Source organism: Sciurus vulgaris, assembly GCF_902686455.1.
Source record: "Sciurus vulgaris genome assembly, chromosome: 16".
NCBI lineage: Eukaryota > Metazoa > Chordata > Mammalia > Rodentia > Sciuridae > Sciurus > Sciurus vulgaris.
Genome location: NC_136477.1, coordinates 20,406,549 through 20,434,525, shown reverse-complemented (window position 1 = coordinate 20,434,525; position 27,977 = coordinate 20,406,549). Strand labels below are relative to the sequence as shown.

Below are 27,977 nucleotides of genomic sequence, written 5' to 3'. Positions count from 1 at the left end.
GGTTTCAGAACAATATTCTAGAAAAAAAATGGATGATGCTTTACAAAGAGAGAAAACCAAAAACATTTCTAATTTTATTTCTTCCTAAGAATGACAACAGGGAATTGTGAAAGCATTTGGTTTGGCAAACCTCATCCCCTCAGTCAGGAAAGGACAAGGATCTGCACACAAAGGGCTGGGGCTGAGGACCCTGAAGAGCTGCAGATTCCTTGGGGAGGCTGGTCTGTCTTCTTGGGGTTTACTTCCTGAGGAAAGCACAGGCTTCCAGGAGCTCTGTGGGATACAACACAGCAGGAGATTCAGAAACAGATGTTTTAAATAAATTCTTTAAGTTAGTAACCCAAGAAGGTCACTGGAACAGCTTCCTCCGCTTTCTCCTGTCACCATCAATCAGTGTGGGCCTCTCCCACATTTCGCCCACCTCTTCTCCTAGCAACGGCAGTGTCCAGAGAACACGGGCATGTCTAGCCCTCAACAGCCAGGACATTCCCCTGCTCTGACCTGACACTGCCACACCCTCCCCACTGTCTCCAAGTGAATAGGCTGTCACACTCTCAGGTTCAAAAGACATTAGTGGTCCTCTAAGTTCCAAAAAGTGAGCCATTTATGCAAATCTGTTTGCAACTGTGTTCTGCAACCATCTGCAAATTCTGCCTAAGCTCCCACTTTGCATGAGTCACAGTGCTAAGAATTGCCCACAAAGACAGTAGGGACAGACAGCAGCCCCCAAGGGCACACAGTCTGCACAATCCTCTGCTGCCTGCACACAAGAATCATCCTACAGATGTAGTTATCAAAGGATAGTCCTCCTCTGCATCAAATGACCTGAGATGTGGCTCAGTACTGCACAGGATTTCTCACCTTGATACCATTGAATTGACATTTGGAGCCTGGTAATAATGCCTTGATGTGGGGGCTGTCCTGTGCATTGTTTAGTGGCATCCTTGGGCTCTACCCATCTGATAACAGCAACATCTCCTAAACTGTAGTAATCAAAAATGTCTCCAGGCATTGCCAAATGTCCCCTTGCTGGCAAATTTGTCCTGAACTGAGAACAACTGATAAAGGAACTCTTGCGCCTAGGTTGTCCCTGTACCACAGCACCCCCAAAGCCTCTGTCTCTCTGGGTGAGAGACCAGGAATAGAAATCTGTTCAATCACTGTGCACGGGGATGCTGGAACTTGAGAATCACCATTGGAAGCCTTACAACACTCTGGGATATCTTCTAAATATTCTTAAAGGATTCAATGATTGGTACATTTCCCTGACTGATAGGTTTTCCTACATTTGACTCTTTTGAGAATTTGTTTTCCTACAATGCATTTGACCTCAGATCTTGACCTTTACCAGTAATGGTTTCTCAGTGATGCTCTCCAGGGTCCACTTACCAGAGGTTGAGCACCGCCGCAGATTAGCAACAGCTGTGACGTACTGCTGTCCCAAATACTTCTCATATGTTGTTCTGCCATGAAGTTTAGCCAGACACTCAGTGTTGTCATTGAACAGAAGGTTTTTGGTTTCAGACTGGAACAGGCAGAACTCTCCTGGGCACCTACTGCCATTTCTTCCAAACTGAGCCTGTGTCAAAAGGTCAGACAGTGAGTGGCCTAGGGAAACAGGAGGATGTATGGAGAAGGAAGGTCAAGAGTTTTTCTTCCATCCTGGACCAGCCCTGAAAAAACATGGGCAAAAGTAGCCAGGTTCTAGAGTCCTTCCACTGCCTTGGCTTCTCCTCCCCTGCCCACGCTTCTGGGCACAGACCCACCCTGGGCCATGCCCAGGCCTCGTGCCACTTCTGATCTCACCTGCTGCCACCTTTCCTCCCTTCTAAATCTGTGTCCTCTTTCCATAGACCTTTTGGCAGGTGACTAGATGACAGCTGAGGACTTTGGAGATCTGCCCTCCACAAACTGATCACCTAGAACATTCTAACAGGTCAGCTTTCTCAGAGAGTCAGTCTTTCCAGTCACTGCCCAGGCAGTTGCCCCAGGCTCAGCCTCCCTCAGCTGCACACAGCCCCTTCGCCATACCCAGGGTTGTTGCCTTTAAAGCACACCTGGAGATGTGATGTTGTGATATAAAAACAGAAGTTCTATTACAGAATCTTAGATTTTCGGGTCTCCTTCAAATCACATTCACACTGATGGCCCTAAATCTATGGAGAAAGCTCTGGGTTTGTGTTCTCAGGGACCTTGTCCAGAACATTATTCAGTAGCCCAGCTTTGGGAAACTGTCAGAGTTAACCACTGTCCATTGAGAATAGTGGGAAGAAGATTCCTTCGTTTGCCCAAGACAATAGAAGGGAAAAGGACAGTAACTGTCTCTGTGCCACACAGGGAATGGAACCCAGAAGAGCAGAGACTCAGGCAGAAGTCAAGTTGGTCCCAGAAAGCTCAGAGTCAGAAGCCTCTGTGGTTCTCATTGAGACTCTAGGTAGTGGAGCAAATGCTGCTCCCTCCACGGTCAAGTAGAGGGGTTCAGAAGGCTTGTGCAGGCTGAGGCACCCGGTTCAGGAATTGCCCAACCTAACAGGAGCCCACACAGTAAAGAAAGAGCCAGAGGCCCTGGTGGTCCATACCTGTTGATCCAGCAGCACCTGTTCAAGTCGTGCCACCTTATCTTTCCTAGAGACCACGGCATGATTTGGGGCCACGGCCAGGTGGCAGCTCCTAGCCTCAGTCACAGGCTTCCGGGTGCCGTCGAGGCACAGGAGCTCAAAATCATTCAGCTTCAAGTCCCTAGCCCATGCCTCGGGGTTCTTTCCTGGCAAGAGAGAAAAGGTAGTATCCGTCACAGCTGCCCTGCATGGGCAAGGGGTCATGCTGGGTGGGTGTGACCATACCACTGACCTCTGATAAATACAGGGGCTGCCGAGCTGCGAAGGAAAGAGAACAAAGCTTTGTCCTGGGCAGCTACTCAAACTTCTGACACACCCACCATTAGCACTGTGTCACATAGTGGGATACTATTCAACAATAAAAAGAGGCAAAGGTCACACATGGATGGGTCTCAAAACCGTGAAGCTAAGTGAGAGAAGCCATCACAAAGACCACGAGTCCCGATTCCATTTGCATGAGAAGGCAGATCCACCAGTGCGGAAGAAGCGGGGAGGGGCAATGCCAACAGGTGTAGGGGGTTCTTTATGGGGCTGTTCTTTGCACTGTTGTTGCCTGTACAACTCTTTGTGCTGGATACCACTGAATTGCACGCTTCTAATGAGAGGAATTTAGAATATGTAAGTTGTGTCTCAATAAAGATGTTAAAAGTTTTTCAGTTGTCTTTAAAGAAAACCCTCCACTTAGGCCATATTTTCCAGTGAATTCTGGAAAAAAAAAAAAAAAAAACAGATTGAGTATTTTTTTTTCTTTTATTATTCAAAATATCTGGGATCAGAAATGCTTTGGATTTGGGATTTTTTTTTTTTTTTTTTTTTTTTTTTTGCAATATTTGCTTATGCAGAATGGGAAACCTTGGGAATAGAACCCAAGCCAAAGCACAAATTTCATTTATGTTTCATATACCCATGATGCATGTGAACTGAAGATAATTTTACACAGTGTTTCTAAGTGTGCCTGAATTTTGACTGTGACCTATCACATGAGGTCAGGTGGTATCATGTCAGTCTTCAAAAAACTTCCCATTTTGGGGCATTTTGGTTTTTTTAATTAGATGTCTCAACTTATAGCTGATTTATGTTCAAGAGAAATATTTCCTTTCCTTTCTTTTTCAAATGCTTTTAGGGTAACCAGAGAAAGGATTGGAATTTCTAGGACTTATCCACTATGTTTCATCAATTCCAATGAAAGATAGTACCAGGGATCTTGGAATTAAGTTTGACCTCAGTCTGGTCCCTGAAGATCACTTTGATTGACGGCCATCGATTCTAAATGTGATTGCGGGTGTGTCTGTGGGTGCACATGCAGGCTCGTGCTCAGACCCTGCATGCCTCTCCTGCCCTCCCCGCTTAAGAAAACACCTCATCATCCTCTTAGATCCCCGTATTTGATGTTGACATCCTCTGAGTCCACAGGTTGACCCCTAATCCCTTTCCAGGAGACAAAAGGACAGGAGGAGAAGGGAGAAGCCACTGACTGCAGGGCTCACTGAAGGATGGAGGAGGAAGGTGGAGGCTGTTCCTTCTCATGGAACAAAATAGCAAGCCAATTGCCAAAGCTGAGGTGTGGGAGGCGGAGCAGGGACGAAGGAGGGTCACGCTGTTTAGAAGCAGCAAACAGCTGAGAAGACTTAGATCTGGTCATTTTTTTTTTTCCAACTGGAGATCAGAAGAGCGATTACTCAACCACCGGCTGGAGAATTACCTCTCTCACCTGCATCCACCTGTAATTTTTGTCCTCATTCTCTCCCAAGGAGCTTCCAGAACAAAGGCTCACTCACATGGGGCTGAATAAGGCCTCTACTTCCTTTTTTATTTATTTTTTAATTTATTTTGTTTCATGTATTTATGTGTGTTTCATACCAGGGATTGAATTCAGGGGTGTCTAACCATTGAGCAACATCTCCAGACCTTTTTATATTTTATTTAGAGGCAGGTCCACACTAAGTTTCTGAGACTGACTTTGAACTTGTGATCCTGCTGCCTCAGCCTCTGAAGCAACTGGGATTACAGGCATGCATCATTGTCCCCATCTCTACTTTTTTTTTTTAAAGAGAAATATTATTTGCATATATTTTGTTTTTTAAACCCATATTATCTGCACTCTTAGGCATGTGTGATCTGGTGCAGGCAAATGGTGAGCTGCTTCAGTTTAGACAAAGCCAAGGAGGTCTTTGCTACTGAGCATGGTGTGTGTGTGTGTGTATGTGTGTGTGTGTGTGTGAATTCAGTTTCACAATTGCCGTGTCACCTAAGGATGGGATCATGTTGCCAACTAAAATAAAGATTTTTTAATTCTTTCAGTCAGTCTGGGAAATGCTATAATGCCCCCTCAGCTGCAAAACTAAACACTAGGGTGTGTTGTGATGGCAAAGACTCTGTTTTGAAAGAGGAAGGGAAATATCTTCACCTACCATCAGTGTTCTGCAAGACAGTGACATCTTTCAAAAATGCAACATCTCCTGCCCCCTCAGCCAGGCACCTGAGAAGTTTCAGAAAATAAATACATTATAAGAAAAGAGAAACAGAGTTTTCATAAATATTTGTAATATGCATTTCAAAAACTGCAACGTGAAAGTAAACATGTAAAAGATGAGAATTTTCCAGGAACTTGTGGTTTAAGATGGCAGATGGGACACATCTGTGTTCTCTCCCTTCATCTAAAGTCCCAATGAAATGACATTGATGAGATTTTTTTAAAGCCCTAAACCCATTTAAAAAAGAGAGAGAGAGAGAAAGAGAAGATAATAAACTTCAGAAGTCAGACAGCAAATGGCTGAGCAGTTATTGACTTAACAGAGCCAAGAAAGCTGTAATGTAAGTTGGAAGTGGTAGAAACTCAGAAGAAAGCTGATGTACACTGCGGAATTCCAGAGGGCTTGGCAGTTGGTGCTTTAGACTTCAGAGAGTGGCTGGGAGGGGAAGGCACCCTCACATCCCATGCATCGCCTCCTTCACCCTGGCCAAGGAGTAAGGGTTTGTCCACGGGGGAGGCTGAACCTCAACAGTACTACCGTCTAGAGAATCAAACAGCTGAAGGCAGACACACAACACTGCAAACAAAGTGAAATGAAAAATCTATGTACTGGGAGATTAAGTCACAGCCCTTTTCCTCCATTCAGTTTCCAGAAGGCTGGTTGTCAGGGCTGTTCTCCCCAAGAAGCAGGCAGTAAAGTTCTTTCTCTGGGGAATCTGATCGACTCAAGAAAAATAACCATAGAACCTGATCATTGGTTGCTCACAATGAAATGACACAAACCAATTACCTACAGTAAGGCCCAGTACTTGCCAAGATTGGCAACTGATAGGAGCTACCAGCTGCATAGCTTTATTCTTTTTTTCCTTTTTCCACTCTTAATATGGACAGTCAGAGGCCATCAGATATTTGAAGGAAGACCACAAAAAGTGGATATCAAAACAACTACACTCCAAGGATACAGAAACAACATAGGGAGATAATAAAGCCTTTAAAAACTATAATTACTATTATTAAAGATATGAAAAAAAGAATTCATAAAACAAGAATAGGAAGTTCTAAAAAGGAATAGTCAGAATATAAAGAGTTCTTAGAAAGTAAAAAAGAATAACCATCATAAAAATTCTTTTAAACAATATAAGACTAAACTGAGCCGATATCCCAGAAGCTAGACGATAAAGAAAAGATAATAAAAATAAATAATAAGAAAATAAAATGACAATTCAAAAAAATTAAAGTTTAAAGAGAAAATAGAAGGATGGAAATTGTCAAAGACATAACAGTTCCCCCATACTAAATATTTTGAGTTTCAAGATGAAATGGTCAACCAAGAACCCAATAAATTAGGAATAGACTCACATAATTCTTAAGTTTTGAAAAACTTGTCATATAAAGTAGCTCAAAACATTTTCAAGAAGAAAGTCATATACAAAGAACCAGTAATCGAAAATGACACCTCATTTCTCAACAGCAACTCTAGAAATTATAAGACAATGTATTAGTGGTTTTAAATTTTTGGATTTGCTCTATTTTCCATTGTTTGTTCTTCCTATGCTACATTCCGGATAATTTTTTTTACATATATCTTCCATCTTACTAACTTCCTTTTTAACTATTTCCTGCTAAACTAATGGATCACATTGTTCATTTTTTTTCTTTCATATTTATTTGTGTATTTTTTCCTTTATAGAAGTTCTACTTATTCCTTTTTTAAAATACTTTTTCTGTTGAATTTTGTATCAGGCAGTCTTTTTTCTTTTATGTGTTCAGTTAATACTATTATGGTAATTTTTTTACTGTGTACTGCTCATTGCCATTAAAAGAGTATTTTTGAGTAGTCTTTAAGAACTAACATGAGGATTCTATCTTCCTTACAGGTTCCTAGAGAGACAATCAATCTGGAACCACTTTTAAAAATACATATTTATGAGTTAATTTCAGAACCATCCTAGGAGGCAAAAGTTTAATTGCAAATCCATGCAAAATTTGGTTCATGGCTTAAATTTCTCAGGGATAGAGTTCCTCAATGTTCTTCTCAATTTCCAGGCAACTTAGAATCCACTGAGAGTGGACAAGGAAGCTACTTCTGGTTCTCTCACCTTAAGGATGTAGGTAATTTCTTAGGGTCAAGTACATCAGAATAAGGATAAAAGTGGCTCCACTTCACTCTCTGAATTCCTTTTTGCCTCCTTAGATTTTAGTCTGATAATTCCTTATTATTTTGTCAATTATTCAGTGCTTTTAAGAATTTGTGTGTCTGAATATATGTGTATATGCTTGATCCAGCACTTTTGCCTGTTTTTAAGAGGAAAGTTTGGTGAAAATAACCTAGGGCTGCCATTTCTCAAACATAGAAATCTTGTTAAAATTCCTAGGGAAAAAGTTTTTCAACCTGAATCTAGCTACCCAAATTAGAAATCATTTCAAAAGTAGAATAAAGATGTCAGACATGTAAATACTCAAAAAATAGCAATTCCTATTCACCCATGGTCAAGAAGCTGCCGGTGGGTGTGCTCTGTTCCAACAAGACCAAGAGAGGTAACACTATGACCTCCAGGAAACGGGACATCTTACAAGAAACAAGACAGAGGGAAATCCCAGGTGATGGCCAAGGGGATTCATAGGACTACCATGTAAAGGTGACCTAGAGAACACCTGATCCAGATTGTGGCAGGAAGGTGAGGTCTGCAGGAGCAACATTTCCAAGTTCATGATGAAAGCAAGACAGCATCCATTGTGTGTACACCTTATGCCTGGGTAGGAGATTACATTACTGGCAGAGAATTTGAATGAGTGAATAAAGAAAGCTCAGAAAAATTAAGCAAATAAGACAGTGAACATTATGAACTCCACAGTAAACAAAAACTTTGCATAATAAGGGAAATACAATCTTACCCTATGTCATATTTGATATGATAATAATGCTTGCATAGTCCTATTAATGTAAGCACTGAATAGGACACAACCTTATTGGATGCTAACAGAGATGAAGATGTGGGTTGGGAGAGGGACAGGGGCCAGTATGAGAGACTAGAAAAAAAGAACCATCTGTAATAGGGTATTAATTATAAATGCAAGGGCAAATAAAACCTCTGATTCTAGCTTTCAATTACTTTGTTGTAAATTCTTCCCCTTCTAGATTCTAGATATAATTTGAAAAGACAAAGCAGGTTCTTCTAGTACACACGGGAATATTAAAACACAGATGATTCCAGTGGAATAAGACTTGGCTGAAGGTCCAGAAAAAGAAAACAGGATCACATGACTCGCTGCAGTCTTCTCAGACATGTGTTTATTTAGTATTTTCTGAGTGGAATCCCATTACGACTTTTCCATTTGCAAAACCTTAGTACCTTAAAGATATTTTGTACATTCAGAAAACATTTTTTGTTTGTTTGAATTTTACAAGTCAGAATGTGGCTTTCATGATCATCGATCCCTACAGCAAAGGCTACTGCATGCATATCAAAAGCTATCATTTGACCGATCTTCCTCAGACCCATGATGCCATCTGGTGGTGACATATACACCAAGAGAATGGAGAAAGAGGCCAGGGGAAAAGCCTCTTTACACCCTTCCAATCAATAAAAAGCACCACAATGAAGCAGTGAAACTATAAACGTGTTGTGATATTAAGGTTGTTATGCATCACCCTACGCTTACAACTTGTGCATTCTGGAAGCTTATCTTTTGGTGGGTTTTTCACCTCACTAATATTGCAATACTTCTTTCTTTTTGTCATTTCTAAGGCCAAAGTCACTAGTGACCTTGGAGAGGAGAGAGGGTGGTGGCCATGGAAAGAGAATTGTCCCTTACAACACTGAATTGTAGGAAGCACTTGAAGACACACACTCAACCTGTTTGATTTTGAGACTGAGGATGCTGAGGTCTGCTGCAGCTGACTTTGGCTCAGAGCACAGGACGGAGCAGAGCAGAGCTGAGATCAGACAGCCCTGGTCCAACCTCCACTCTTGGAGGTTCCGGGTGTGATGGAGGGAGCCCTCACTAGTGCTACCATTTGCTGACCCACAGGGTGGCTCCTGGCTCTGCTGTGACAGGCCACACCTGGACCTTTAGAACTGCAGTGACAACATGTTGCAGGATGAGAGACCAGAGCTTTTTGGTAGAGCTCAGTCACAGACTTACCTGAAAGCCCCGGTGTAGCCATAGTATCTCTCCTTGCTGTTGGGCACACACTTATTCTCACCGTTCTCATCCCCGATACACAGAGCACAAAGATTGGATGTAGATTCAGACCCTGGGGCACAGCTTTGACTGAAGTATTCACCTGAACAGAAGAAACAAGGGAAGTCAGTTCTTCCAGCCTGAATCAACAGTCTTTACCTAACAGGTGACACAGCTTGGCTTCAGTTCAGCAGGTGACCCAGGACACATAGAACACATTCACTGTCACGAGGGTGACATGTTACCACCAACCAAGGGCCCACCAGAAATCAGAAAATCTCCAGACTATAGGACTGATGGGAAACCTGACTGAGGCTGAAGGAGAAAGTCATGACTGCAGAGGGTCTAAGCATCACACTCTTGAGCTGGGGACTCAGCTAATGACCATGCAGGTGATCTGCAGCAGAGCCTGCTGACTACCTACTCCAGAATCTGGTTTTTCCTTTTTGTCAACAATGGAAACCCTGCTTTTCTCCTGAGCTCTGGATCCTTTGCTATAAAGACTAGAATTATCAGGTGCCCTGTGGCTGGTATGCCTATGTGGCAAGGTACAAGTCAGTGACACTTGAGTAAGAGTGTTGGGTGCCCGCTCCTTGGAAACATCCTAAAAAGACAGTGGAAACCACATATGGCAGAGTAGCCAGATGTCTGAAGCCAGGTTGCTGACCCTATGTGTCACTGCACTAGCTCTGGACAACCCACCTCTGGGCTTCATGTATGAGAGACATAAACTTCTGTCTTGGTTAGGTCTCTGCTATTAGGAGGGGAGGGTTCTGTTCCTTACAGCTGAACCTAATCTGAATTACTCCATGATGTGATTTAACCCAAGGAATGAGGAAACAAAGGTGACAAGCCCTGATCTATTAAGCAAGTGTCACCCATTATCAGATGCCTGCAGCCCCTAGCACTGGAAGAGTCACATCATGTGTCAGCCTCAGGAAAAGCTGGGAGCTTCCCACCACATCCTAGCTGCTGTCCTACGGCACAGAGGCCACCATGGAGGCTGGCATGAGCAGCCATGGCACGCATTTCTGGGGAGGGGCAGAGGCACATGAAGCTGCCCCCATCAGGACCAAAGACCCAGTAATAACACCACCAGGCCCCCCTCTAGGAGACACCTACACAAGAGGTGAGCCACAGGGACAATGGGCCACTCATCTCCACATCACCATGTCCACAGCAGATAGGTCATGGCTTATGCCACCCAAGGAGCATGTGGGATGTGGGGGGCAGAGAAGACCCCAAAAGCAGGTTGAACCCGGCCCTGGAGGTCTTGCAGGGTGGAGTAGGAAGTCAGTTCTGTTTAGAAACAGAAATCGCCTTTTGTGAGGCAGACAGTTGTCTTCCCACTAGATGGAAAGCCAGGGTCTATGAGGAATTTAGACCTGGGGCTCCAAGAGGTAAAAAAAAAAAAAAGAAATCATACTTCTCATAACCTACGTACATTCTTAGGGCGCAGAGAAAAAAAACAGGTACCGCAGTCTTTTATCTTGGTGGGGTAGATGGCACCTGTAAAGAGGTGCATGGGGAACCTCCCTGCGTGTCCATGACTCTAGGAGGTGGCCACAGGGAGAACTCGATTCTACCAAAACAGACCAGCGGGCCTCGGTCGGCCTGCGAGTCCCCTGCTGGAGGCCGCCTTCCCTGAGGTTCCACAGCACCAGGTGCCTACCAGGCCCTTCAAGATGGCCCTCCCAGGACACCCTCAGGGCACCTTACCAAATTTGCAGGAGCCTGTCTGGTTGAAGAGCAGCCCCATGGGGATGTTCCAGCCTGCGGTCCTGTCCACGGCAGTGTGGCAGGACTTCCTGCCTTTCAGGGAGTTCCAGCTGATGTCAGCGTCTGATTTCCTGACCGCGGCCACGGCGAGATACCCTGGCACAACAGACGAGCACCTCTTAACCTCCAGGAGGCCTGGAGTGTGCATTCTAGAGCAGCTCTCTGCAACCCAGGCCAACACAGGTCATGAGGCATCACTGGGTAATGAATCCCCCAAATAAGTGGCATTGTTAGGTGACCCAAATAAGCTTATGACACTGCAAGGGGAAGACCAATCTGCGCTCTGAAATGACATAGTAAAAAAAAAACCTGATCCTTTAAGTGACTGCAGGGTGCTGAGCTCAGCCAGCCACAAGAAGTCCCTGAGTTACAAACCTTCACATGTGGGTCACTAAGGCAATAAACCCTGGACAGCAAGAGTAGCCCCAACAATGCATAAATCACAATCTGCTGCACACATCATGCGGGAACAGTGACTGCCACCAGATTAACTGTTATATAGATGGAGGAGAGTTATATCTCCCTGTGCTGAGTCCAAACCAGCCCTGCACAGTGAGGGAGTCCAGGAGGGCATCGTCCTCTCCTGTGAGAGTGCACCTCACCTGCCAATGACAAGAGTTGAGGCTTCCAAAGCTGAGCAAGCACCAGCTCTGGTGGGCAGGTAGGGCTGGTGCACAGAGCACCAGATTTGCACAAGAGACCCTGGTTCAAAGCCAGGATCTGCCATGGAATAACCTCCAGCTGTTGAGCGAAGTGTCCTAATGAAATAGATTGAACTGAACAAGCAAAGGAAAGATGATGTGTCCTGTTAATTCTCTGGCCACTCAGGATTCTTTGGGCCACTCCTTTCTCATTGATGAGAAGGGAAAGTAACACTGCTCCTTCCCTATAATCAGGTACCATAAGGGACTATATGAAAATTATCCCCTGGAGCGAAGTTATCCACTGCCGTGAAGGGTAATCTAAACATTAATTATAATTATTCCTGTGTGAATTATTTGTATCTCTGAATAATGATTTCTATGGCCATATCTCTTTTTATGAATTTCATCAAAATCCTGCCACATCCCCTCCAGCAACAAGGACTTGCTCTTGACCCTGAAAGTGACTGATTCCAACTCACCTTCTGCCGGTCTGTTTACACAATCATTGCTTTCTTGGGATGCTGAAAGAACAAGGATGAACGAATCATTTAAACACTCAGATTTATTGAGAAGTCACACACTTTTAAATTCCCTTTTAAATCCCACAGAATCAAATAAAAAAAAAAAAAAAAAAACTGTCCCAGCATTTCCATGCAGCAGAAGTAAATATTGGCTTCCACTGAAAGATACAGATGCTGGTGTTTATAGAGCATGAGTCACAATGGCCACCGATTGGAAGTTACTTCGATGCTATCCACGTTGACATGGACAAATAATTCTGGGCAGAGTCACACAGTAGAATACTATGCAACAGTGAGAACAAAGAATCTATCACTGCACACTCACAAGGATGAATATCACAAACACTGGGCAGGAGACCCCTGCCACACTCTCTGTGCAACCATAGGCAGCTCTGAGTGACGCTGTTTTAAAATCAGAAGAATGGCTACCTAGAAGGGGTAAGGGGCCTGGTGGCGGCAGGACACACAGGTTTCTGAAACTTGTTGTTTCACATGGGTGCCAGTGCAGGGGGGCTGGGGGCAGGGGTCAGAAGGTGTATGCTTCTGTGCACTTTTCTGTATGTGCACAATACTTTACTAAAAAGTTTTTTTTTGTTTTTTTTTTTTTTTAATAAGAAGAGGAAACCAATATGGGCTTTGCCAATTCACAGTGCAATAAGCTTTTTGGGTAACACGACCCCTTTTGTTTATTCTTTCTCCGTTTCTTCTGTTTGAATGTAGCTGTCCATCTGGACTTCTCCTCTGGATTCAGTGAGGGGGGTTCCCTCCTCCCCACTCCCACCCCACAACCAAGAGGGGCCACTAACTTACGGTGGTTCTCTGCCAGGACAGGCACCAAACCACACTTGCCAGCAGTGTAGACAAATCCTCCATCCAGACTCATGGCGTCAGCTTCTCCTTTCTGCAGAGGCAAAGCAGATGGCCAGCAGTGAGGCTGAGTCCCAGGTTGCCATCTGCAGCTCTGCGGGATGGCCTTAGGCTAGGTGTCCCAGTGAAACAGGTTGTTTGAACTGAACAGCCAAAGGAACCATCATGGGCACTGTTCTCTACCAGCCCCCAGGTGACTTCATGCTGGTAATTCAATTGGAAAAACCAGGACGTGCTGCAGGGACCCTCTGTCCTCTGAGCAAAACCCTTCCTATATCCGGGTACTCCTGGGACACCATCCTAGACTAGCCTCACTCATGGGGATACAGATGGGAACAGTCAGGTTCCTCTGGTCCCAGCTCTTTAACACACACACTCAAAGTGCTACACATAGCCAGGTGCAATGGCACATGCCTGTAGTTCCAGCATCTCCAGAGGCTGAGGCAAGAGGATCGCAAATTCAAGGCCAGCCTCAGCAACTTAGTGAGACCCTAAGTGACTTAGCGAGACCCTGTCTCAAAATAAAAATTAAAATGGGCTGGGGATGCAGCTCAGTGGTCAAGCACCCCAGTATCAAAAATAAAAATAAAAAATAAGTAAAGTGCAACACAGAAAGAAGAACAGAAATTATTCAATTGCCCCATAAAAGAACAGAAATTATTCAATTGGCTCACCATCAGAATGGACAAGACCACGCTCTACACCAAAACAGATTCACCAAGATTGTAAAGTTCTCTCTCTGGCTCAGTAATAATATTTTTTTACACCTCTATTGCAATGATTGGAGATGTGGATGAAGATTTCTATTCAAGAATTCTCATACAGCCACAATGTTCATAGTTGCTCAATTCACAATAGCCAGATTGTGGAACCAACCTAGATGCCCTTCAGTTGATGAATGGATAAAGAAACTGTGATATATATATATATGTAAAAATATATATATACACACAATGGAATATTACTCAGTCTTAAAAAATAATAAAATTATGGCATTTGCAGGCAAATGGATGAAATTGGAGAATATCATGCTAAGTGAGATAAGCCAATCTCAAAAAACCAAAGGACGAATGTTCTCTCTGATAAGCAGATGATGACACATAATGGGGGGTGGGAGGAGGGCAAGAATGGAGGAAGGAGGGACTGTATAGAGGGAAAAGAGGGGTGAGAGGGGTGGGAGGGGTGGGGGGAAAGAGAAAAAATAACAGAATGAATCAAAAACTATTACCCTAGGTAAATGTATGATTACACAAATGGTATGCCTCTACTTCATGTACAGAGAAACAAGATGTATCCCATTTGTTTACAATAAAAATAAATTTTAAAAAAAAGAATTCTCATCACAGCATTATTGATAATAGCAAAGTAAAAGGACTCAAAGGGATAGGGTCATGACAAAACTGAGCCCAGATAAAAGATACTCTGAAATCACTGTTTAAGTTCTGGAGAGTAAGGATTCGTGTGGGAAAACACCCGTGATCTGTTGTTTAGTGAAAAGACCTCAAAAACTACATCACTGCTTCAATCCAGGATCACCAGGTACGTGTCCCTAAAACCCAGAGAAATCCCAGATGGAGAAATATCAAAACTTCAGTTGTAGCTATCTGGATATGAGACCACAGTTTTGTTGTTGTTGTTTGTGTGTGTGTGTGTGTGTGTGTGTGTTTGTGAGTGCATGTGTTTCTACATCCCATCTTTCCATACTTTCCAAATTACCCACAATAATCCAAAATTGCTCTTATAATGAGCAGGGTGGAACCCGCACAAAAACTGCTTTTTTAAACCTACAAACGTAGCCCTAGCCCCGCGGGTGTGGCCCGGAGCGCCCTCCCTGGGCGTCCCCTCCCTGAAGTGCCCTTGCCGTGGCCTCTGGGGCACCCGCTTTACTGGAAGCAGATGCCCACGGCCCGGGTCCTCTCAGCGCGCCCTGTGACCAGGCCACCTACCAGGATCAGGGCGATGCAGTCCTCTGTGGTGGGAGCCGAGGCACAGGTCACGCTGCCGGCGCTCAGCTCGCTCCACCTGGCACACTTGCGCTGCTCCTCGCTGCCCACCGCACACCACACCACCTGCTGCTGCCGGGCTGCCACCTCTGCCTCACCTGTCGGGAGGTATGAGAGCCTGTGAGCAGAGCCCCCAGCCCTGCCAGGGACACCCGCACCACCTGCACCCCAGCTCCACCCTCGACAGAGCGGGGCTCCTGCTCAGACCCTCCTGGGACGGGAGCGCCTCCTCCTGGGCAGGCGTGAGGCCCGGCTCTCATCTCCCCAGTCCGGCTCCAGGCCCTGAGGAGCTCACTGCGTTTCTGTCTCCATTCCCTTGGAGTGTCCCTGGCTTCTAATCCATCCATCGCTCTAGGGTAATGATATGCCTGATCTCAATCTCAATCTCTCTCTCTCTCTCTCTCTCTCTCTCTCTCTCTCTCTCTCTCTCTCTCTCTCTCTCTCTCTCTCTCTCTCTCTCTCTGAAACTCAGAGGGCCGGGTCCATCCCAAGAGGTGGCCTAGGGGACCTCTAGCCCCTGACTTCCCCTAAGGACCACGGTCCCATCATGAACTACATACAGTACAGCCTTCTGGTTTTCCCAGGCTCCCACCACTAACCCCCAGTGGGGGAAGAGCCATGGCTGGGCTCCCCCACAGCAGTATCCCCAGCCAAGTTCAGGGTCCCACCGGGCCTCTGGAGTCATGCCACAGGGGCCCTGTCTCTCTTGGTTCCTATTTCTCACTTCATAGAAGGCAGACTGATTTTCCTGTTGGGCTGGGGATTCTGAGGTACACAGGGGCATATGGGAGCATTAACCCAGTGGCCAGGACTTTCTTTAGGAGATACACCTCAAAATTGCTCTGACTTGTTGGGCAGGAGACAGCCACACCTTCGTCAAAGCTGCCAAGATGAAGACCCCACAGTGGCTGGGAGAGGAAGGGCCTGGTCACTCTACCCACAAGGCCACAGCCACCCTCAGGGCCCACACCAGCCACCCGCAGGGCCCAGCCTGGTGCTTGCTCACTTTCCCTCAGGTTCTTGATGGCAGTGAAGTAGTTGGAGCCCAGGTACAGCCCAGCATCTATTTTTGGTGGGACCCTCGAGAATCCCAGGGCAGTGTCCTTGAACATCAGATCCTTTTGCCCAGGCGGGGAGCTAAAGAGCTGGAAGCCCGATGACTTGTTTTTTCCAAACTTTTCCTAATTAAGAAGAAATAGAATTACGGTGTTAGCCATAAGTAAGAAGGGAATAACTGAAGGTGGAAAATGAGTCTGGAACTCTGGGATGAGTCTAAGAGTGGGGACCTCAACTGACACCCTCCTGCAGAGGGATGAGCTATCCCAGAGGCACAGGAGCAGCTGCAGCTTGCTAGGTCCTGGGAACTTGCATTGCCCTCCCTGCCTCTGCTGCAGCCCGCGATGCTGTCACTCGGTCATGCTGAGGAGGTTGCATGGTTTGCTCTGTCCAAGGCAGAGGCTGGACCAGCAATCCCATGAGTCGGTGAACCGAGGCCACAGAAGGGCTTCGAGAGTAGCAGCAGTGAGGGAAGGAAGCTTCCTCCCCACCCCAAACCCAAGCAGGTGGGGAGGACTGCAGGTGGGGCCACCTGTGCCTGGCGGAGGAACTCCCAGATGAGGTCCTCCCTGCCGTCCAAGCTTCGGGCCACAATAGCATGAGAAGGAACTCGGGCCAGGTGGCACTCCTTGTACTGGTCCACTGGCCTCCGGGTGTTGTCTGGACACAGCAGCTCATACTTGTCCCTTTCGGCCTTGTCTGGCAAGTCCTCTGATGGGGGAAGGGGAGAAATAGAAAGGAGCCCCGGTGAGCCAACTCTTCACGACCAGGAGCCCTCGTCCAGTAGAAGAGAAGAGACAGAATTACTCCAGAACGCCTGAAAGGTAGAGTCCCCAGGGGGCGGAAAGGCCAGGGGAGGTGCAATCCTCCCACTGGACCACACTGGCTCACTGGCGGCCCTCGGGTTGCCTGTGGCTGCTGCCTGGCCAGAGACAGAACAGATCCCAGCTGGGGTGGGCAGCTGGGCCTGGGGACAAGAGACAGGCCCAGGGGGAGCTGCCTTGCTAGCATCACTGCAAAAAGTAAAAGTGACCAAAAACTCTTCAGGCAGAAAGTGCAGCTGAGTCACTCTCCCCACCGGGGTTATTCACAGAAGGGAAAAGAATGCTTTTAGGAGTTTAGCCAGAGTTTGGAACTGTTCATCTACATCCTCTATAAGCTGCTTCAGAATATGCAGTGACAGAAACCTGCCCAAGTCATTTCATGAGATTCATGCAACCTCGACATCAGTGTCAGAGAAAGAAGGAAAGGAGGGGAGAATTACAGACCTAGTGGTGAAAATAAATGTGAAAATCCCAATATGTATAATCAGAAAAATGAGAGACTACACTCCACTTATGTATGAGCTATCAAAATGTAATAAATGCATTCTAATGTCATGTACAACTAGTTAGAACAAATGAAATAAGATAAAATTTTTTAAAATCCCAAATAACACGTTAGCTGATTTAATCTAACAGTTTTTAAAACACTAACAGATCAGGATCAACATCTATCAATTGATTCTGTGGACAAAAGAGTGACCAAGGTCATTCCCCACAGTGACTAAAGGACAACTATGAGGTCATTTCAATCTTAATAGATGCAAAAAAGTACAAGTGGGCTCAACATCTACCCATGATTCAGTTTCAGGAAATTAGTAATTTAAAGAGCTTAGTAAAGTTTTGGATTTGACAAATATCTTTAATCAAAATACATACAGCAAAATTATACTAAATAATGAAAATTGCTGGGCATTCTGGTGCATGCTTGTAATCCCAGTGATTTGGGAGGCTGAGGCAGGAGGCTTGCAAGTTCAAGGCCAGACTCAGCAATTTATTGAGACCCTGAGCAACTTAGTGAGACCCTGTCTCTAAATAAAATATAAAATGGGTTGGGCATGTGACTCAGTGAAGCACACCTAGGTTCAATCTCCAGTACCAAACAAAGAAGGAGTAGAAAAAGGAGAGGAAGAAGAAAATTTAGGGCAAGAGAGTTTAGAAGGAGTTACAAGATCAACCTACAAAAACTCAAGTGTAACTAGTAATAACCAAACAGAAAATAACGTGAAACATTTTATTACCAACTGGTAATTAGACTGAAAACTGTATGACACAGTGAGAAAACATTTACACTCTATCAAAGGATAGAGAAAGAGGTGTGATCAGATGGGGGGATTTGACATCATCATGGATCAGACACCTCAGCATTACAGATAAGCCCATTTTTCATGGATCAACTTAAATTCTATATAATCCCAATCAAAATCAAAGTATAAATTTTTTAAGAAACTCATACATAACTCTGAAATTTTAACTAAGAAAAATTGAAAAGGAGTAGCAAGATGATGGGGGAGTCCCTCTCTCGACCAGACAGTGAGACCCTTCTGTAAACCAGGGAAATAGGAACATGTAAACAAACCCATAAACGAAATAGCTCAGAGACAGAACCACATGGGTATATGCAAACTTAATGTGGAATTGGCGCCTCATGCAGGGAAAAACTGAAATTTTTTATTGTTGTTGCTATAATCATTTCATTTATAAAGAGGGAAAAGCTAAGCTAAATCATGCCTGATTTCCTAGGTAATGTCTGTAGACAAACGTATGTGCATAGGGCTGGGGAATCTTTAATGTTATTATGAGAAATTTTTGTGATTTTCAGGGTGAAGATGGGCATCTTTAGAAGACCCCAAAACCACAAGCCAACATGGCAAAACTGATGGATTTGAGCCTATCAGTAAAAGATTTGCATTCCACAGAGGGCACTACAGACAGATTATTTTTTAATGCATTAACTTAAATATTTGACTTCGGAATGCAGGAACTTTCGACATTAGAATTGGGTTTTTTGGTTTTTTTGTTTGTCTGTTTTAAATTATTCATTTGTTCTTTAATTTGGCAAAATACAGTCTACTGTCATGTATATCTATGGACAGATTTTTGAAAAAAGATCTTCCTAAAATAAAAACAACACTGGTTTGATAATTAAATAGAAAGCCTCCTACACTTGAATTGAAACCATGAAGAAAGAAGACATGTAACTCAGTAGCAAGCGTCAAAGTTTATAAAATAAGAAAGGGAAGCTCAAATTACCAACAAATATGTTGAGACAACCAACTCACTGGATGTCAGAGAAGTGCAAATTAAACCAACAAAGAGATAGCTTTACAACCTTCATTCGAACAACAACAAAAAAATATATATATACATACACACACACACACACACACACACACGAAAAAACTCAAATCGAAGTTGTGGGGAAAAGAGAATATTTGCAGAGGGTTGATGAGAACACAAACCCTGAGAGACCCCCATGATGACTCAACCAGAAGGACCAGGGCGATTGTCCTGGGGAACGAGGTGGCCTGTCCCTGGTAGTCCTCAATCGAATGTGATCAGCCTGTACGTACCCAGCAATTATGCTTTACTGTGGGACAGTAGGAGCTGTGTGTGCCAGAGAGGAGGAGACACGCGCCTGTCTGTCCACACTAGGGTGACAAGAGAGGTAAAAATCTGGTGGATGTGCTCGGTGGCACGTCCCTCACCTGTTAGAACCACGTATACACCAAAACATGGATCCATCTCTAAACCCAAATGCTGAGTGGAAAACCTCAGGGGCAGCAACATTCAGTAACTCGTGTATGAACTCAGAACCCAGAGACCCAAACCAGCACTGTCTGTTTTGGAAAGCCATGTCCATCCTGGAGGACACATGTCAGACACTTCGGCAGGGGCTTCCGTGAGGGGAAAGAGAAAGAGGGGGTCACGGGAGATTGAAAGAACGCTGATCGTTTAAATAGGAAAGAACATAAAATAAGAGCTGTGTCCGTAGGGAACCTTGATATAGTGTGCCGTGAGCTGAGGAATCTAATTAACGGAACAGTCAGGGTGATGAAATAAGACAAAAGGGGGAGGAGCCATGGCTCTTACCAAACACGGTACTCTCCTTGGCAAAAGCCACATCACCAGCCCCATCTCTCAGACACCTGTGAAATGAGAAAGCACCCAAGAGTGAGCCCCAGGGGCCCCTTCCCCACCACCCCTGCCTCCCTGTGGAAGTGTAACCCTGGCCTTGGCTCCTATGGGCCTCTGCTTCTTGGGGGGCAGGACCTCCAGGTAACTTCTGAAAAAAGGCTCCAGTGCCAACTAGAGACCCCCACCTTCTACTTTGAGGGCTGAAAGCGACCCGCAGCCACCCGCAAACAACTCACTCACTTCCTTTTTCTAGGTAAAAGAGAGTTGCAAAGCTTCTACCCTTGAGGGTAAAGGCTTGGTATCCCTGGCCGGCCATGTGTTCCTTTCTCTAAGGACTGAGTATGCAAACATATCCTGGCCAGTGGGGAGCCAGGGAAGTGCCCTCTGCAGCAATGCCTGAGCCCCAGAGGATGACTGGGAAAGGGGAAGCGGGGAGTGGGGCACAGACCAGGCACAGCTCTCCCCCTCCACGCGGGGAGAGGCCAGGCAGGGCAGGATGACGTCAGCCTGGATACAGTGGACAGCCATCCTGCCCAGCTGAGAGCCTGAGAGTGGACATCTCACAGTAAGACTCCTTCAATCCCACCATGGTTAGGGGAGGGGTCGGCAGCCAGCAGGAGAACCCAGGTCAACAAAGGAGCATGTCAGATTTGGGCGGCTCTGGGAAGATGGGCAGGCCACCACTGAGGCAACTTCCTATCAGGCTGGCTAGAGGTGGGGGCCTGGCTGGGGCTGTGGGGCCAGAGAAGAGCATGCACGGGACTAGGTCAAGGTCTGCTCTGGACTCAGGTTCTCTGTCCCCGCCATGGTCCCTGCCAGCAGGCTGAGCCCTACTGGGGCCCTTGGGTCACTGAGGAGAAGAGGACAATGTCACTCACCTGAAGGCACCAGAGTAACCAAAGTACGGTTCCTGGGAGGAGGCGGCACATTTATTTGCCCCCGTCCCGGCACATTGGCTACACAGGTTGGGAAACCGTGTTCCATCGGCACCAGGAACACAGCTGCCTGAGAAAAATCTGGCCACGGCTGTCAAACAAAGAGAAGTGGACCCCTGATGAAACCAGCCCTGGCCACAGCACCCACACCTCCCAGCGTGTCCCAGGGCCCCTTCCTCCACCCTGCAGGACAGACAGCCTCCGGCATGGGGCTGGGAGCCAGAGAGACACACCTTTGCTGACAGCACACTCAGCAGCTGCCCCCCAAGAGCTGTGGGTGGCTGGGCTCCACCAGAGCATCCACCAGTGGTCAGCCTCTCTGACCTTGATTTACCCAACAGTCATCTATGTGATCCCAAAGAGGCCGGTACGTGTAACTAGATGGAGGAGACACCCCTGCCCGAGATCACCCACGAGTCCCCAGCCATCTTACCTGCCTCAAGGGGCTCAGGTGGCCCTGCCCAGTTCAAGAATGGACGAAGTGTCCCTATGGGGATGTTCCAGCCAGCGGTCCTGCCAAGGCCTGTGTGGCAAGACTTCCGGCCCTGTAACTGATTCAGCTGAAAGCCGGTGCCCTTCTTGACGATGGCCACAGCATAATAGTGGGTTCGAGGTTCTGTAGAGGGGCAGAGAATTGAAAGGTCTTATTCTAGAAACAGAGGGAGAAAAATGACCCACCCCCATAAAGCCCCTGTAGGGAGGGGGACGTGTTTCCTCCGCCGCTCTCAGCTCAGTGTCAGAAAGAACAGCCTTCATCCATCCCAAAAAGCCTAGGGAGTCTGTCCCCTGAAGTTCAATGCCAAGCAGGACCCTACTCATCCTGCTCACCTGCCCTGACTCCACAGAGCCCAAGCTAAAGCCACAGCCACCCGCAGACAACTCACTCGCTTCCGTCCCATAGACTTCCGCTGCTACAGGTCGCAGTTTGTAGGGGGCCTGCCCAGCCTCAAACACCAAACCGCCATCGAGGGTTATAGCATCTGCCTTATTTTCCTGGAAGAAAAGACAACAGACCAGCTCAGGAGAAAACCCAGCCAAAGCAGAGCAAGAGGGATCTCAGGACTTCAGAAAGTGACCGAAGGGTCTTCAGAAGGGTTGCTTTCCATCATGTCCACCTGTCCTGTGGGAGAAGGGTCCCTCTTTCTGGGTGATGAGCGCCACCCAAGCACTTTAGCTCCCAGGTTGGCTGATGCCCACTTCCTCACGTGCCTGCCCACCTGTATCACTCTCTCGTTCAAACTTGTTCACTCTAGTGCCTTCTCTAGATGCTTCATATTTATTTTTTTATATTCTCTATTGAACAGAAAATATAACTATGACAATATCTTAAGGCGATTGTAATCAGCCATGTTCTTCCCCTTGGCATGGCTCACCTATTCACGTGGCTGATATCAATAACATTTTGTGGACCACTTGGGACATCTAAAACTGAATAGCTTTTCTACTTCTGAAGAGTGTTATGGATTTTATTGGCTGTATATTTTTTAATTTTTTTTTTTTAGTTGTCAATGGACCTTTATTTTATTTCTTTATATGTGGTGCTGAGAATAGAACCCAGTGCCTCACTAGGCAAGTGCTCTACCACTGAGCCACAACCCCAGTCCAATATTTTATGATAATGTGGATGGTCCAAAATTTATTACATAATTCCCCCAATTTTAGAACTATTTCTAATTTTTGACTGACCGTGAAACTATTTTCACGGATATTTTGCCCTCTGCCTTTTTCTCTATATTGACTGTATCCCTAGGATAGTCACGGGAGGGTGGGATTCACCATGACAGCGAGCGTGTTTCTCTTTAAGGCCCTGGCTGCAGCTACCCTTCTGTCTTCCAGAAGATCCATAATGCCCATGCAACTGTGAGGACCAGGGTCACCATAGAATCACCAGCAGGACAGGATATCAGTGTACGAACTGTTATTACTCTAGAAAATCCAAGCACTAACAAATCGCCTAGGTCTGATTATTAAGGGACACGTGGTAACTAATGCTATGTTCATGTCTTTTTTCTGTAGGAAAAAAAGTTTGAATTGATTCATCATCCAGTGTGAATAGTAACCATTTGTGAGAGCCAGTACATAATCATTCATGCTGGTGCTTTCTAAGTTTTTGTTTAAATGTTTTTATTTGCTATGAATTATTTTATATATTTTAAAATGTCAGTTTCTTTCACGATTTAGGCCAATGTTTACAAGCTAAGACATTTCTATTCTCCCTGTAGTTCTGCTGGTTAATCTGTCCCCTAGAATGTCAATAATGTTTTCTTTTTAGCCATTTAACCTATCTCAACTGCATTTGGATGAATGGTATGTGATACAGATTTCAAATGGGGCTCTTATTAAAAAGGCAGATTTTGTGGCCAGTTTCACAGATATTCAGATATTAAAATCTTTATTTAAATAAAGCAAGGGGGCCCTGGTGCTGTCCATTCACAAAGTATCAAACAATAGCCTACTACATTGATCCAAAGAGATTTTTTCCCCTAAGAATTCTAATAACTCTATTTTATTTATAAAACAATTCTACACTAGGTATGTCCACTCTGCGCTGGAGACAGATATGCATGACTGTAGCATACAGCTGGCAACAGAGCACATCGGTTGAATGAGTGAGTCACAATCATTTCAGCTTAGAAATCACCATATCTCAACAAACAAGAGGAATCAGAAACCATGCACAATTCAGGATATCCTTTTCTCTCTCTGAATCTGTCTGGGGAAAATGTCTTTCTGATGCCCAGTGCCCTGGCAGGCCCTTGTCCCAGCAAAGTGACGTGGCACTTATGTATGACCTTGACAGGTTTATTTCTCAAGAGCTTAAAGGTAATGATCCTTCTGGAGGTTTTACCCTTCACAGTAACCTTGACTTTTGCCTGTGTTACAAACACTGCTTTTGCTTCAGTGTTGAATAGCTATTAACCATGTATGTTGAGACTTCAGGGGCCCCACATGTGGCCTCTTGACACCAGTTTCTTCTCATAGGCTCCTATTAACCAAAACTGCCCCCAACCTACAGGTGACTGATAACAAAGCAGGAGCAGGACAAGCACATTTCCTATTCCATTCCATTTCTTGCCCCCGCTGTTCCCTCCCTCCAGGTTGGTCCCTCCCAACCCACAGCACTGACTCACAGCAATGGCCTGGATACACTGAAGGTAGGAGTTCTTCTTGATACAGGAGACAGGGGGCCCACCCACTTTTCTCATATTCCTCTGCAACTTGAAGCATTTTGTTGCCTCGGGTTGTGAAATGGTACACCATCGAACGTTGTTCTTCCTAGGAGCAGCCAGACATACTCCTGAGGGAAAGAGGCCAAGGCATTAGGGCTCCACCAACGTCCATGGAGGTGACCGCGTCATCCTCTGATGGAGTCTTCCAGACCCTGAGTCTCAGCTGCTCCACATCCCTTTGCATTCCATGGCTAGGTCCAGCTGTTTTCCTCGAGACATCTGGCTGGACTAACAGGAACCCTGGCCTGGTCAGAGATCTGCGATTCTCAATAAATTAAAGGCAACAGAGCCTCAGGTTCTTTTCCTTCCTATGACTTTGACATGTTTGCTATCCCTGAAAAAACGATCACAATCCATCCCTCAAATCAGTTTATGAAATCTTTCTAGCTGCTTTGTCCCATTTGAACCTGGGAGGTGGGCAGGAAAGAGACCATCACTCGAGTTTGACAGATATATAAACTGGTTCTTAAGGAAGCTGACTGTGGTGTCTAAAAGCATCTCCCCAGAAGATGCTAGGGAACAAGTGAAAGACACCTGAATCTATCAGCAACCACAGTGAATGTTGGCTCAACAAGCAGGGTCACATGGGTCACCATGCCTGAGTGGCTGCCATTTGCCTCTATGCAAAAAGACTGACTCTCCTTCAAGATCACCTTGGTGCTATATCCTGCAGTTAGGGAGAAGGTTAGATCAGGCTAGCTTACCTGGTTGCCTGATAAAAGATATCTATGAAAACCCTACAAGGAACACGATGCTAAAATGGTGAAAGGCCTAGTCACAGCAATAAGGCAAGAAAAAGAAATGCAAGTCATCAAGACTAAAAAGGTAAAAGTAAAACAGTTTTTATTTGGAGATGACATGAGCCTCTATGTACAAAAATCCAAAAGAATATACAAAATACTATTATATTCTAATAAGTACAGAAAGGTCAAGGGGTAACAGACTAATCTACAAAAATCAATCACATTTTGCATCCAAGCTTTGAAAAATCTAAAAATAAAATTAAGAACATAGGCTGGGCACGGTGACACACACGTATAATCCCAGTGGCTCAGGAGGCTGAGGCAGGAGGATTGCAAGTTCAAAACTAGCCTCAGAAACTTAGCAAGGCCCTAAGAAACTCAGCGAGACCCTGTCTCTAAATAAAATACAAAATAGGGCTGGGGATGTGGTTCAGTGGTTAAGTGCCCCTGGGTTCAATCTCCAGTACAAAAAAAAAAAAAATTAAAAATATAGTTTTATTTATAATAACATCAAAAAATCAAATACTTAATGGATAAAAGATATGAACAGATCTTTCAGCAAAAAAGATATATGAATGGCTAATAAGACATGAAAAGATGTTCAACATTATTGGTCATTAGGAAAATACAAAATTTTAAATGTAATATTTCACACTTACTGGACTGGTTATAATGCCTAAGATGACTATAGCACATGTTGGTAAGACTGTGGAGAAATGGAAACCTTCAGGCATTGCTAAAAGTGAAAAATGGTGTAGCCAGCCACTATGGAAAACAGGTTGGTTGGCAGTTTCTCAAAATGTTAATCATGGAGTCACTATATGACCCTACGATTGCACTTGTAGACATATACCCAAAAGGAAAGAAAAAAAAAAAAGAAGAAAGAAAGTCCACATAAAGACTCATACATTAGTATTCATAGCAGCATTATTTAGAATAGCAAAAACATGCCGTGCGTGATGGCTCACACTTGTAATCCCAGTGACTCAGGAGGCTGAGGCAGGAGGATAGTGAGCTCAAGACCAGCCTTAGCAACTTAGTGAGAATCTGTCTCAAAATAAGAAAGGATCCAGCTTGGATCCACCCCACCAGAATCCTGCCAGCCTGGACACCCACCCCCAGGAGCAGAGCAGGAATCCCATCTTCAAGGATGAGGAGGATTTCAATGGCACTTTGGAGTGCAGGCCACCATCCCATTGATTACAAGATTTAAACTACAGACCTCTCTGTAGGGACCAAAAGAACCAAAAATCCAAATAAAAATGGAGCCCAGTGGTGCAACAGAGTCAGAGTCCTGGACCATACCCAGTGACCAAGTCTAAGAAAGCAAGTCCTCCTTCCTGCCCAGCCCCTCTCAAGGCAGCCCTTGCACAGGAAGGAGCATAAGGGGAAGAGGATAGTTTGGTCCTGGCCAGACCCAGTCTGTCTGAGAAGAGAGGGATAACCAATATTCACAGGCAGGTCTTTGGAGAAAGAGTCCAGGAGGACAGGGACGCGGGATGAGCTCATGCTCCCTGGGTTTGGGGGTGTTCCATCACCATTGCTCTCTAACCACCACAACCCGCTTCCTATCCAGGAAGCTCCAGCCCCAAGTTGATGCCCTAAGACAGGAGAAGCCAGCACTGAGCTGGGAGGCAGGACCCCTGGGCTTCCACTCCACCCTACCCACTGCCTAGGTCCTGATGCCTGGCACAGCCCTTTCTGCTGCTGCTGCCTCAGACTCTCCCCTCTGGCACTGCAAGAAGCTCCCCACTAAGTACCCCCTAAAGTGCCTCAGGAACTACTCCAATACCTGGCAGACAACATATGTTTAGAGCCTTCTCTTTGGTCCCTTCTGTTGAGCCACTTGCATTCTGGGTACATTTCAAAGGGGAAATAAGTCATTCCCCTCTCACACAAGAGATTCATGAGGAGGGGTGTGCACTCCTTTCCCCCCTCTGCCAAGGGACGTTGCATACACTTGAGCCTAGCACTGGTACCCTGCCTCCTCCTCATAACCCTGGGAAAAGATGGTTAAGTCATTTTCTAAATGAAGAAACTAAGGCTCAGAGAGGCTCTGTCTTGCCAGGGTCACACAGGCCTTGCTAGTATCTAAACTCAGGTGTCCTGTGTGTCTTAAGCAAATCGCTGGCCCTCTCTGAGCCTCACTTTCCTCCTGTATAAAACATGTGCAATAGTACAATGGGTGCACACAAGAAGACAATGTTCCCGGAAGCCTCTGGGATCTCTGCGCAGACCTATGCATACCCCATCCCGATTTCCAGGGGCAGGTAAGAGAACAGAGGCAATCGCACAACCCCAAGCCTAGGAGTACCAGTCATCCTTGTGCCTCTGCTCTCCACCACTCCTCCAAATCCATCCCCGAAATATTGGTCATCCTTTTCTTCCTTAAGGCAGACTGGGCCTGTCCAGGACCAAACTGCCCCAGGCGGGGACAGGCGGGACCCATCCCACAAGTCCCCAGCCTTCCTGGCTGCGGGCGCAAGGACCCGCGCGCCCATCGCCAAAGCGCACAGCGTCTTGGAGGCCTATCGTCCCCGCAGTGCGCGCCCCAGCACTCACCAAGGGCCGCGAGGAACAGCAGGGCGAGGAAGAGGACCCTCATGTCTGCGGACCTGAGCAGACTTGGAGAACCAAGGCTCTGCCTTCCGCGCCCTCCCCGTGCCCCTTTATCCAGGCTTGGTGACCTCACCGGGGCCCCGCCCTGTTGCCCAATAGGCTTCTCCTTTCCTCCCCACCAGGTAACTTGTTCCCAGAGGCGTCGGGCTCCAAAAAGCCCTCGGGGGCAGGTAGGACCGGAACCTGGGCGACTCCGCACAGCCGGAGGAGACCCAGCCCACTCCTACGGCGCGTCGCCCTGGTTCGCCGGCCTGTGGCGATGTTCCTTCTCTCCCACTACAAGCCCTGGGGAGTCGCAGCTCTTGTGCCTTTCGCTTGTTCTGGTCTCAGTGTCTTCTGGAGGGC

The 27,977-nt window shown here is 46.0% G+C and overlaps 1 protein-coding gene across 1 annotated transcript; it reads right to left on the bottom strand.

The window, feature by feature from the left end:
• Positions 1-51: 51 nt before the first annotated feature.
• Positions 52-27,731, bottom strand: LTF (lactotransferrin). The gene is made up of 17 exons (XM_079116236.1): positions 27,576-27,731; positions 24,172-24,338; positions 21,925-22,033; positions 21,474-21,656; positions 20,984-21,131; positions 20,061-20,116; positions 16,679-16,857; positions 16,097-16,271; positions 15,034-15,188; positions 13,031-13,121; positions 12,179-12,220; positions 10,996-11,151; positions 9,238-9,379; positions 5,030-5,097; positions 2,580-2,764; positions 1,390-1,579; positions 52-273 (listed from the first exon to the last, which is right to left on the bottom strand). The coding sequence occupies exons 1-17, from the start codon at positions 27,616-27,618 to the stop codon at positions 239-241; spliced, it is 2,124 nt and encodes a 707-aa protein (XP_078972362.1). The 5' UTR covers positions 27,619-27,731; the 3' UTR covers positions 52-238.
• Between the last annotated feature and the right edge of the window lie 246 nt (positions 27,732-27,977).